Raw genomic sequence first — 13,124 nt, 5'->3', positions numbered from 1 at the left:
GTGAGCATGTACAATTGGGGCTGTCGAGCCTGTTTCCATGCTGTATGACTCTATGACAGATGGATAACTTGCCCCATGTGATGCTGCTATACAAGATGAGAGTGCAAGGTATTAGAGGGAAGATACCTGCATGGATAGCAGGTTGGCTGAATGGCAGAAGGCCAAGAGTGGGAAAAAGGGACATTTTGTGATAGGCTACTGGTGACTAGTGGTGTTCCGTTGGGGTCGCGGTTGAGGCCGATACTCTTCACATAATTTATCAATGATTCGGATGAGGAAATTGATGGATATTTGGCCGTTTGCAGATGAAGCAAAGATAGGTGGAGGAGTAGCTAATGTAGAGGAAGCAGGGAGTCTGCAGAAGGACTTGGACAGGTTGGAAGAGGTGGAAGATTGAATACGGTGAAGCAAAGTGTACAGTCATGCATTTTGATAGTAGGCCTAAAGGCATAGACTATTTTGTAAATAGGGAGAGGATTCAAAAATCTGAGGAGCAAAGGGACTTGGGAGTGCTGGTGGAGTGGTCCCAAAAGATTAATTTGCAAGTTAAATCAGTAGTAAGGGAGGCAAATGTCATGTTAGCAATCATTTTGAGAGGACTAGAATATAAAAGCACGGATGCAATGCTGAGGCTTTATAGGATGCCCTGTCAGACTGTATTTGGAGTTTTGTGAACAGTTTTCGTCCACATATCTGAGTAGGGATTTGCTAGCATTGGAGAGAGTCCAGAAGAGATTGATGAGAATGATCCCAAGGAGGATTGGGTTAACGTATGAGGAGCATGTGAGGGCTTTGGGCCTGTACTCGTGTGTGCTTAGAAGGATGAGTAGGAATCTCATTGAAACCAACTAAATAATGAAACGACCACTCAGCGTGGATGCTGAGAGGATGTTTCCAGTAGTGGGAGAATCTAGGACCACAGGGCACAGCCTCGGAATAAAATTAAAATTAAAATTTCTTTATTTATATAGCACATTTTTAGTCAACTTGCATTGACCCCAAAGCGCTTCACATAATTACATCCACACACACAGGCAAAGGTGGGTGAAGTGTCTTGCCCCAAGGACACACACAGGCAAAGGTGGGTGAAGTGTCTTGCCCAAGGACACAACGACAGTATGCACTCCAAGCGGGATTCGAACCAGCTACCTTCCGGTTGCCAGCCGAACACTTAGCCCATTGTGCCATCTGTTACAATGGTGAGGAGGATAGCAAAATGATTTGAGTATAGGAGCAGGGAGGTTCTACTGCAGTTGTACAGGGTCTTGGTGAGACCACACCTGGAGTATTGCGTACAGTTTTGGTCTCCTAATCTGAGGAAGGACATTCTTGCCATAGAGGGAGTACAGAGAAGTTTCACCAGACTGATTCCTGCGATGTCAGGACTTTCATATGAAGAAAGACTGGATAGACTCGGTTTGTACTCGCTAGAATTTAGAAGATTGAGGGGGGATTTTACAGAAACTTACAAAATTCTTAAGGGGTTGGACAGGCTAGATGCAGGAAGATTGTTCCCGATGTTGGGGAAGTCCAGAACAAGTGGTCACAGTTTAAGGATGAGGGGGACCGAGATGAGAAAAACATTTTTCACACAAAGAGTGGTCTTCTTCTTATCGAGTCCACACACAAGATTAGAAGTTGTTCAGCCAGAGCTGAACACACTTCTCGGCATCTGCACAATGGTGTCTGTCTTGCGCTTCTTGTGCTTCTTGTGCGTGGTGGTGGAAAGATTGGTTGAAACAGGGCCGCGACGTGAACGCTCTTTCCTTGGCCCCAGAGAGTGGTGAAACTCTGGAATTCTCTGCCACAGAATGTAGTTGAGGCCAGTTCATTGGCTATATTTAAGAGGGAGTTAGATGTGGCCCTTGTGGCTAAAGCGAACAGAGGGTATGGAGAGAGGGCAGGTACAGGATACTGAGTTGGATGAGCAGCCATGATCACATTGAATGGCGGTGCAGGCTCGAAGGGCCGAATGGCCTACTCCTGCACCTATTTTCTATGTTTCTATGTTTCGATTATTTTGCCAGAGGTTAGTTTATTTGTGGAATTCATTGCCACAGACGACTGTGGAAGCCAAGGCATTGGGTATTTGTAAAGCAGAGATTGAAAGGTTATTAATTATCAAGGAAGACAAATGTTAGGAAGAAGGTGGGAGAATGGGATTCAGAGGGAAAGATCAACCGTGATTGAATTGTGGAATAGAATCGATGGGCCAAATGGCCTAATTCTGCTCCTATAACATGAACATAAAAACATGAGAATATGAAATATGTTTGTTCTCTTCTACATTGGAGACTGTGATACAGGGCACAATAAAAATGAATTAAATCTGCATTCAGCATGGTGTGGTATTTTCAGGCGGCTGCTGAGAGTACGGGTGGGCTGGGTGCCCTGAACTGTTTGCAAATTGCCAAAGCACCTGATGGTGGAAGGATGTAAATGAGAAGAGCACCCACATGGTCTGGATCACACTGTGGACACTGGGATCAACCATCTCCTCTCTGACGGTAAGCTTCTTTAATAGTCTGCTTCTTGGATGCAGGTATCGGCTCGGTGACACGTTTCCATTTCAAATTCAATAGACAATAGACAATAGGTGCAGGAGTAGACCATTCGGCCCTTTGAGCCAGCACCGCCACTCACAGTGATCATGGCTGATCATCCACAATCAATACCCCGTTCCTGCCTTCTCACTATATACCTTGACACTGCTATCTTTAAGAGCTCGATCTAACTCTCTCTTGAAAGCATCCAGAGAATTGGCGTCCACTGCCTTCTGAGGCAGAGAATTCCACAGATTCACAACTCTCTGGGTGAAAAGGTTTTCCTTATCTCTAATCTAAATAGCCTACCCCTTATTCCGAAACTGTGGCCCCTGGTTCTGGACTCCCCCAACATCGGGAACATGTTTCCTGACTCTAGCGTGTCCAAACCCTTAATAATCTTATATGTTTCAATAAGATCCCCTCTTATCCTTCTAAATTCCAGAGTATACAAGCCCAGTCGCTCCATTCTATCAACATATGACAGTCTCCCATCCGCTTTCTTCACTGCCTGCTGTACCTGCATGCTTACTTCAGTGACTGATGAACAAGGACCCCAAGATCCCGTTGTGCTTCACCTTTTCCCAACTTGACAACATTCAGGTAATGGTCTGCCTTCCTGTTTTTGCCACCTAAGTGGATAACCTCACATTTATCCACATTAAACTGCATCGGCCATGCATCTGCCCACTCACCCAACCTGACCAAGTCACCCTGCAATCTCATAGCATCCTCCTCACAGTTCACACCCCCACCCAGCTTTGTGTCATCTGCAAATTTGTTAATGTGACTTTTAATTCCTTCATTGGCTTCTCAAGAGAAGGCGAAAGAAAGAAAATGGATGGGATAAACCCATTAATGGGCAGGTTCTTTCTCATTGGTGCATTCGAGCAGACTGCAGTTCACGCCTTACTTCGTTCAAAATCTATTGGTTGTTTGGAGCAAAACATAATTTACTATGAAAACTGTTATCAAAGAATTAACTCTCAGATACGTTATTGTGTCAGAAGATTTTGGAGAGACCATTCTATGTCCGTAGTGGGTGTTCAGTTGAAGTCCTGGTGTCATCGCTGCAATTGGCCGCTGGGAGAATGCTGCGGTCCTTCTTGACTTTGGTTGTATTGCAGATTTGGAACTGTGAGTTCATAGAGAATGTTGAAAGTATTCGGTGATCAATTAACATGATATTTATTATTATACTATATATTCCCGTATGTTTATAGCCACATAATTGAACGTTGTGGTGTATGGCCTGTGGATAGTAGAAAATATGTATTTACGAACAAAGACACAATTTGTTGGAATAACACAGCGGGTCAGGCAGCGTCTCTGGAGAACTTGGATAGATGACATTTCGGGTCGGGACCCTTCTTCAAACTGTTGCTGCCTGATCCACTGAGTCACTCCAGCACTTTGTGGCTTATCACTAAATGTTGTGATGAAAAAATAGTGATCTATTAAATTGATGATAAATTTCTGCCACGTGTGAAATTTCCATCTGTCCAGATCAGGGGTTTGTGTGTTTTTAACATGAAAGCACAGGAGCAGAGATGAGAAAATATGCTCACTTACTCCAAATTGATGACGGGAGAAGTGGTCTATTCAAATGTGGCAATTGTGTTTATAAATAATTCATTATTTTCTAATATTTTCTAACAGAGCCATCTGGTAACAAGTTGCTGGCTTCTGCCGGAACAGTGTGTGTTTGGATAATGTCGCCAAGATTAACACATTTAACATCCCATTCCGATTTTGTCAAACAGATTTAAACGTGAAAATTCATCCACGGGAATTTTCTTCAGTCACAGATCAGTCAACCCGCAAGACTCGGGTCTTGTGTACTGCAATTCAGAAAGAGATTATTAATCTGAATTGATCAGAGGTATAGGGCGGTCACTGTTGGGGCAGAGTACATCGGAGTCCGGAGAGTATAAACTCCTTGAGGTGAACAACAGCATCCAAAGCTGCAGCTGTTGCTGACTGAAGCCGCACACAAATTCTTGTCGCTGATAGTGATCAGTTGCAGCTTCTTTTATCCCCCATATAGAAACGTAGAAACATAGAAAATAGGTGCAGGAGGAGGCCATTCGGCCCTTCGAGCCAGCACCGCCACTCATTGTGATCATGGCTGGTCGTCCCCTATCAATGACCCGTGCCTGCCTTCTCCCCATATCCCTTGACTCCACTAGCCCCTAGAGCTCTATCTAACTCTCTCTTAAATCCATCCAATGACTTGGCCTCCACTGCCCTCTGTGGCAGGGAATTCCATAAATATCAGAGAGTGAGCGGAGCAAATTTATGAATTGCAGTTAGTATCGTGTTGTTGGAAATGTTTTATTAATTTTACAACATTAGAAGGCATACCGATGCAGAATGAACACTGCTAAAATTAACATTCATTTTGTCATTGATCTTAATCACTCACTTGGAAGGATATTGACACCGACATTTCCACACAGTGGTAGAGTTTAATTTGCCTACAGTTATCTTCAAATGTGTGACATTATATATTAAACTGAGTTTTCAGTTTGCCCCTATGTGTGTGCGGCGATAAGCAGCAACTCATTTTGCTCGGGGCATTTTTGTATTCTCCATTCTGTTTATGTGGAGAATCGCAATTTGTGAGATGTTGCAAATTCACTTCTTCGATTCAGCTTGAAGGTTTAGTGCAGATTTCCGTGACAAAATTCAGCTTGATGTTTTATCTCATTCATGTGCCTCGTGTTAAATGCTCAATGAGAGAGGGACACAGACAGACAGACAGACAGAGAGAGAGGGAGATGGAGAGAGACGTATAAACAGAACCATCGCCGCGGCAGCAGCTGCTGAGGAAAGTATAATAGTCCACGTTGGGACTGATGGACAGAATTTGTGGAAAGAACAGCAGAGAACAAATTACCTTTGTTTCTCTTTCCACAGGTACTGAGTGTTTCAGAGTGTTACCTCTGTTTTGAAGATTTCTCCCATTTGCTACTTTCTAGATAAATTCAGGCACAGATTCAGCTGTTGTTTCTCAATCCCCGTCCACCTCATTGACGCATCTATTTAGTGCCACGTTCAGTCGATCGTATAGTTTCTCAATGTTCACGGTTTTGGTTAAGGTTTATGTTATAAATTCCATCAAAGGTAAATGCACATTGCCTGATCGAGTAGACTTTCGGCAAACTTGACATCTCCTTTCTTTTGAAATCGATTCGTCTATATTTTTATTTTTTTATTTTATTTTATTTATTTATTCCGAACAAGTAAAGACATTAAAGACATTAATAGTAACAAAATCGAAATTATCAAACAATTGGACATTACAATCAATATTTACAAAGCAATGAGAAGAACAAAAGCAAAGTTCCAATGTCCAACTCTGTGTCTGTACAAGCTCGAAAAGGAGTGAGAAGAAGAATAACTTATTAAATCTCACCCCTTTTCCCCAACACTTCTACCTTATTTAAAAATCAATTAATTACTAATAATAATACTACCCTAGGCAATTTCCCATAATACCTACAGACATATATATACATACAACTATTATGTACATACAAACTTCATATCTGAAGTACCCAAACATAAGTAAACAATAGTAAAGCAATAGATAAACACTAACCCCCACTTGTCAACCATCCCCTCCATCCCTGTACCCCTTGAAAATTATTTTTTTATATATCATTTTAAAATGATTCATGTTTGTGCATTGCTTTAATTCCCCGTTCAATTTATTCCACACTCCTACTCCACAAACCGAAATACAAAAGGTTTTTCTAGTCGTACGGACTTTTTGTTTCTTAAAGTTAAATATTCCTCTTAAATTGTAACCCCCCACACGCTCGTTAAATAATTTTTGAATGTTTCCAGGTAAATTTTTGGCCCTAAACATTATCTGAGCTGTTTTGAATGTAACCAAATCTTCTAATTTTAATAATTTTGACTCTAAAAATAATGGATTCGTATGACCCAGATACTTAGCATTATGGATAATACGAATTGCTCTTTTTTGCATCATGGTTAATGAGTGTATCGAATTTTTATAGTTATTACCCCAGACTTCTGCACAATAATTTAAGTAGGGTAAAATTAATGAACAATAAAGAATACGGAGTGATTTGTAATCCAGAGCTTGCTTTGCTTTGTATAATACAGAGATACTTTTTGACAATTTTAATTTTACATGTTTAATATGTGATTTCCAGCTTATTTTATCGTCAATTATAACCCCAAGAAATTTATTTTCATGCACTCTTTCTACTTCCACCCCATTTATCTTTATACTTACTAGTGTATTTATTCTACAATTACCAAATAACATTATTTTAGTTTTACTCAGATTTAATGAAATTTTATTCCTATCAAACCATATTTTCAATTTACCGATTTATTTTATTATTTTATCCAATAGCTGTTTTAAATTTTCCCCAGAACAAAAAATATTTGTATCATCTGCAAACAAAACCAGCCTCAAGACATTGGACACATTACAAATATCATTTATGTACATGATAAATAATTTTGGGCCCAGCACTGACCCCTGTGGTACACCACACACAATGTCCAAGCATGTAGAATTATGACTACCCAGATGTACAAACTGTTGCCTGTTACTTAAGTAGCTTTTAATCCAGTCCAGTACTATTCCTCTAATTCCATACCTCTCCAATTTTTTTAATAAAATATCATGATTAATTGTATCAAATGCTTTTTTTATGTCAATGAATATCCCAGCTGCATATAATTTATTATCAATGGCGTTTGTGATGTCTTCAGTTAATTCTAGTATTGCAAGTGATGTTGATCTATTTGTTCTGAATCCATATTGACTTTCTGTGATTAATTTATTCTTTTCTACAAATTTGTCTAATCTATTATTAAACATTTTTTCTAATATTTTGGAAAATTGTGGGAGTAAGGAAACAGGTCTATAGTTTGTAAAATGATGCTTGTTCCCAGTTTTGTATATTGGTATTATTTTTGCTATTTTCATTTGAATTGGAAAAGTACCGGTTTGGAAGGATAAATTACAGATGAATGTTAAAGGTTTGGAGATCCCCTCAATTACCATCTTAACTAGCGACATGTCAATGTCGTTGAAATCGGTAGACTTTTTATTTTTACATGTTTTGACAATATCCAACAGTTCTTTTTCTTCTACTGCCGTAAGAAACATAGAGCAGGGATTTCTCTCCACTAAATTCTCAGGAGTTTCTCCAGATGTCCCTGAATCAGGGATTTGTTTAGCCAGGTCTGGTCCAATATTTACAAAAAAATTATTAAAGCTATTAGCTATATCTTCCATATTATAATTTTCCTTATCCTTATCAATAAAATACTTCGGGTAATTTGTTCTCCCCGGACCATTTCTGATAATGCTATTAAGTATGCTCCATATTCTTTTTATATTGTCTTTATTATCATCTAATTTCTTCTTATAATAATCTTTCTTGCTTTCTCTTATGATGTAAGTTAATTTATTTTTATACTTTTTATATTTATTTTCTGTATCTTTAGTTCTCTCTCTTATAAAATCTCTGTATAGGGCATTTTTTTTTACAAACATTTTGTAATCCCTTTGTAATCCATGGACATTTAGTATATTTTGATTTTCTATTATATTCTTTAATTGGACAATTTTTATCATATAATGACTTAAACATAGCAATAAATGTTTCATAAGCACTATCAATGTCTCTTTTTTGGTATATTATATCCCAGTTTTGTGCCAATAGATCCTTTTTTAGTGCATTGATAGCTTCCTCCGATCTCACTCGTCTATATTCTATTAATTTGTTTGGTTTGTTGTTCCTGTGGATATTATCATAAACTATAAAAACTGGCAGATGGTCACTTATATCATTAATTAATAATCCACTTACTATTTTATTTTCCACATCATTGTTAAATATATTGTCAATGAGTGTAGCGCAATGGGAAGTAATTCTACTCGGTCTAGTGATTTTAGGAAATAGATTCATACTGTACATAGTATTAATAAAATCTTCTGTAAGGTTGTGTTGAATAGGATTTAGTAGGTCAGTATTGAAATCTCCACATAAAAACACTGATTTACTACTTGTTGTTGAAAACATACTCTCCATCCAGCCCCTGAAGATTTCAATACTTGACCCCGGTGCCCTATATATACAACTAATGATTACATTTTTATTTCCACCATTAATTATTTCTATAGTTATACATTCATGCAGATTGTCAACCACAGTTGTCATATTATCTACTACCTTATAATTCAGAGTTGTATCCACATATAGTGCTACCCCTCCTCCCCCCTTATTTTTTCTATTGATGTAATTTAAATCATATCCGTCCATCTCAAAATCAATTCCCTTTTCCTGATTAATCCATGTTTCAGATATTGCGATGACATTGAATGGCTGTAAATTTTTTTGTAAATTCTCTTTAATACTATTGAAATTCGCATAGAGGCTCCTGCTATTAAAGTGGATAATCGATAATTTGCCTTTTACATTAATATTCTGATTATACTGTTCCTCTGTGTAGTAGCAGCAGATATTTTTGTCGTTAGAAATAAAGTAAAAATTATTGTCCGGGTCTATATCGTATTCCAAATCCTGTAAATTGTGATTGGTATATTCAAATGGTTGTAACTTCAGTTGTTTCTTTTCGCTTATTATTTTAATTACTTGACTGCCATTTCCAGATGTAAATGACTGAATTCCTTCAGTGTATGCCATAGTTGTGTGTGTAAATAAATTTCACCTCACAATCCCGTTTTATGATCATTGATATTTGTCCAGGTCTGCAATATCTCTAATGACCAGCACTTTGGTTTCCTCTGGTGTTCCATTTAATTTAATAAAGATTTTACAGTTTGCAGTCCAGGTATTTAGTATTTTTTTCTGTTTCTTAAGGTATCGTGCTTGTCGGGCTATGTCGGCATTTCGTTTTGTTAGGTGTTCATTCATAAATACTTTTGTTCCCTTCAATATTGAATTTTCTGCAGAATATTCAGTTGCGTTTGATGAAATACCGATACCTTTTTCAGTTGCTTCCACTTGCTCCATGTCCAGCATTTTCTATTAACAGCTAACTTCAGTTTGTCTCTGTTTGATATGTCGATCAGAAAATATGTATCTCCGAATGGAGACACGAGGGCCTGCAGATGCTGGTTTACAAAAAAACTCAATTTGTTGGAGTAACACATCGTGTCAGGCAGCATCACTGGAGAACATGGATAGGTGACGTTTCAAATCGGCCCCCTTCTTCAAACTGATGCTGCCTGACCCGCTGGGTTACTGCAGCCCTTTATGTCTGTATCTCTAAATGTTGTGATGAAAACATAGTGATCTATTAAAGTGATGAAAAATGTCGTCCACGTGTGAATTTTCCACCTGTCCAGGTCAGGGCTTTGGGTGTTTTGTAATGAGGGCACAGGAGCAGAGTGAATTTAACAAAATAGGTTCATTCACCTTGACAACGGCTGAATGGAATATTGAAGTGTGTTATTTGCTTTCTATAATTAATTAGTTATTTTCTAATGTTTGCTATTTGAGTCCTTGTATAACAGTCGCTCAATTCCGTCGGAATACGCTATATATTTGGGTAATGTCGCCAAGATTAACACATTTAACGTCCCATTCAGATTTTTGAAAACAGATTTAAACGTGATATTTCGTCCACGGGAATTTTCTTCAGTCACAGATCAGTCCACCGCAAGGTACACAAAATTGCTGGGGAAACTCAGCGGGTGCAGCAGCATCTATGGAGCGAAGGAAATAGGCGACGTTTCGGGCCGAAACCCTGTCCACCGCAAGACTCGGGTCTTGTGTACTGCAATTCAGAAAGAGATTATTAATCTGAATTCATCAGAGGTATAGGGCGGTCACTGTTGGGGCAGAGTACATCGGAGTCCAGAGAGTGTAAACTCCTTGACGTGAACAACAGCATCCAAAGCTGCAGCTGTTGCTGACTGAAGCCGTACACAAATTCCTGTCGCTTATAGTGATCAGTTGCAGCTATTTTTATCCACCATGTCATACTGTAAACTGAGCATATTTATAAAATGTAGTTAGTATTCTGTTGTTGGAAAGGTTTTATTAATTTTCTATCATTAAAGGTCATCTCGATGTAGAATGAACACTGTTAAAATTAGCATTAATATTGTCATTGAACACTGACTTCGATGGATATTGACGCTGACATTTCCACACATTGGTCAATGATCTTCAAATGCGTCACATTGTATATTAAAGGAGTTTTCAGTTTGGCACTATGCGTGTCCGGCTATTAGTAGCAACACATTTATTTCTCGGGGCATTTGTGCATTCTCCATTCTGTTTAGGCGGAGAATCGCAGTTAGAGAGATGTTGCAATTTTCTTTAAATTGCTTTTCACTTGCTCTATGTTGGTTAAAAGTTCACTGCAGTTCCGTAACAAATTTCGCATTGATAGTTTATCTCCTACATATACCTCGTGTTAAATACATAATGAGGCAGTGAGACGCGCAAACAGAACCTTCGGCGGGGCCGCAGCTTCTGAGGAAAGTAAAACAGTCCACGTTGGGACTGATGTACAGAACTCACCTCTATTTTCTCTCTGTTGAGAGTTTCAGAGTTTTACTTCTTTGCTTTGAAGATTTATCTCATTTGATGCTTTATAGATAAATTCAGGCACATATTCAGCTGTTGTTTCTCCATTCCCGACCACCTCATTATACAAATCAGAAAACAAAAGCAGGACATATTCATCCGTGAATTATCGGCAGAAATTGGGCGCTGGCTAAATCAAACTCCAACTTTTCTTCTGATTTTGTCGTTAAGATAACATCACGTCATTGAATATTGTTGGAGCCTGTGTAATTGACACCACGTTGGCATCTATGTAAATGTGTAGGAAGGAACTGCAGATTCTGGTTTAAACAAACAACATGGAAAGACCCCTTGACCACCGAGTCTCAGGCGAGCAGCAAACATCCAATTGCATCATTAATCCTATTTTTTCCCTCTCGTTCTCATCAACTCCCCGAAGATACTGCCACTCATGCACATGAGGGAATATTTACAGCGGGTAAATGCCCGTTTTGGAATGTAGGACAAAAACAGAACGCGCGGGGGAAACCCACACAGGCGCTAGGAGAACGTGCAAAATCCACACTGACAGCACCCGAGGTCGGCATTGAACTCGGGTCTATGACGCTGCCTGCAGTGGCTCTACTGGTTGGAAGGAGCACGTTATCGGTATCCTCTATTTAATTTTACTACCGCTGCTTCCACCCAGTTGTAGCGATCTCGGTTCATTCCTTACCACCGGTGCTGTATAACATGCTATTACACTTGCATCTTCCCTGTGACTGTGCGCGTTTGCCCGGGTGCTCGCGTTTCTTCGCGCATCCCAATGATTTGTTGCTACGTAGTTTAATTACCTACTGTAAATTATCTTGAGTAGAATGGTCAAACGGATGAAAGAAGGGTTGATGGGCCCGAATGAAGGGAAATAAGGAGAGGGTAAATTAAATCAACGAGACTGTTGTACAGTGCTTGGTATGGAGCCGATGGGCTGAATGGTCTCCTCTTGTCCTTAGTAGTTTAGAATGGGAACTGTGTTTTATACATGATGTGTAATGGTACTGCTTCCGTGTGCATTAAATACTTGAATAATCGTAATACACGTCTGAGAAAATATGGTCCTAATGATTCCCAAATCGTCAGATACGATTGTGCTGTTTATATTATTATTACTTCGTGAGATATAACACTAAATTAATGAGCCTATTGTGCACGCGGTCAATTGTCCACTGCATTGTCCACGGGCCGAGTTTGTGCAATCGGTGAAAGGCATAGAATTGAATAACATTATCTAGATTCACAAATTGTATCGCGGGTTTGAAACTGTGAACGTAAATAGACTTTCCCCACTTCTTGAAAATCGGTTAAAAGGAAATGGCAACTGGCGAGATAGTATCTGTTCCTGGAGCCAAGTGGATAACAACACTCAGGTGTGGGAGCAAGTCGTGCCCAGTTATTGCTAGACAACGCAGGACACAAAGGAACCAACGTGTAACGTTGGAATATAATTCAAGCATTCTCCACAAGCAAATCTGAAAATAAATAGAGTCATAGAGTCGTAAATATTAGCATCGCCGCACCTGTATTAAGATACTGGAAAGTAGTATAGAAATCAGGGGCAGAATATCTTCAGTAGCCTGGGATCAGGTCATTTGTCCATCATGTGGTAGGCGGTGTTGAACACAGAAAAATATCCTGCAAATCCATCGGAGGGAATTTCATCGTAAATTTTGTTGGAGGGGAAATGAAGGAGTGGCTGTCCGCAGAAAATTAAAATGATCGAGTTTGGCACACTGGTCAGTTCACTTTGTATCGTCTGTGGAAAGTAAAATTGAAATGAGAATCTGAACTCGTGACAGTGTGAACCTCACAGACAGGAGCTATTTCAAGAGTGTTTCATTTTTAACTGTCATATGTACCGAAAACTGAAAACAATGAAATGATTTATTCTAGGGGAGTAAGGATGGGGTTATTCATTGTTAATTGCATTATGAATTTGTCCATGCGAATTATCAGTTAGAGTGGTAACAGAATGTATTTTCAAGGCTTG

The 13,124-nt window shown here is 39.2% G+C and overlaps 1 protein-coding gene across 1 annotated transcript in view; it reads left to right on the top strand.

The window, feature by feature from the left end:
* LOC116967311 (deleted in malignant brain tumors 1 protein-like) overlaps window positions 1-13,124 on the top strand; it is a gene marked incomplete at its 3' end in the record, with an annotated part of 76,323 nt that overhangs the window by 2,809 nt on the left and 60,390 nt on the right. The window contains exon 2 of the mRNA XM_033013811.1: window positions 2,448-2,507. Coding sequence (XP_032869702.1) covers window positions 2,448-2,507 — 60 coding nt within the window. The remainder of the gene's footprint in view (window positions 1-2,447; window positions 2,508-13,124) is intronic.

The sequence above is a fragment of the Amblyraja radiata genome, chromosome 39, assembly GCF_010909765.2.
Source record: "Amblyraja radiata isolate CabotCenter1 chromosome 39, sAmbRad1.1.pri, whole genome shotgun sequence".
NCBI lineage: Eukaryota > Metazoa > Chordata > Chondrichthyes > Rajiformes > Rajidae > Amblyraja > Amblyraja radiata.
The sequence above is the reverse complement of the archived record's forward strand: the minus strand, read 5'-3'. Positions and strand labels throughout refer to the sequence as shown.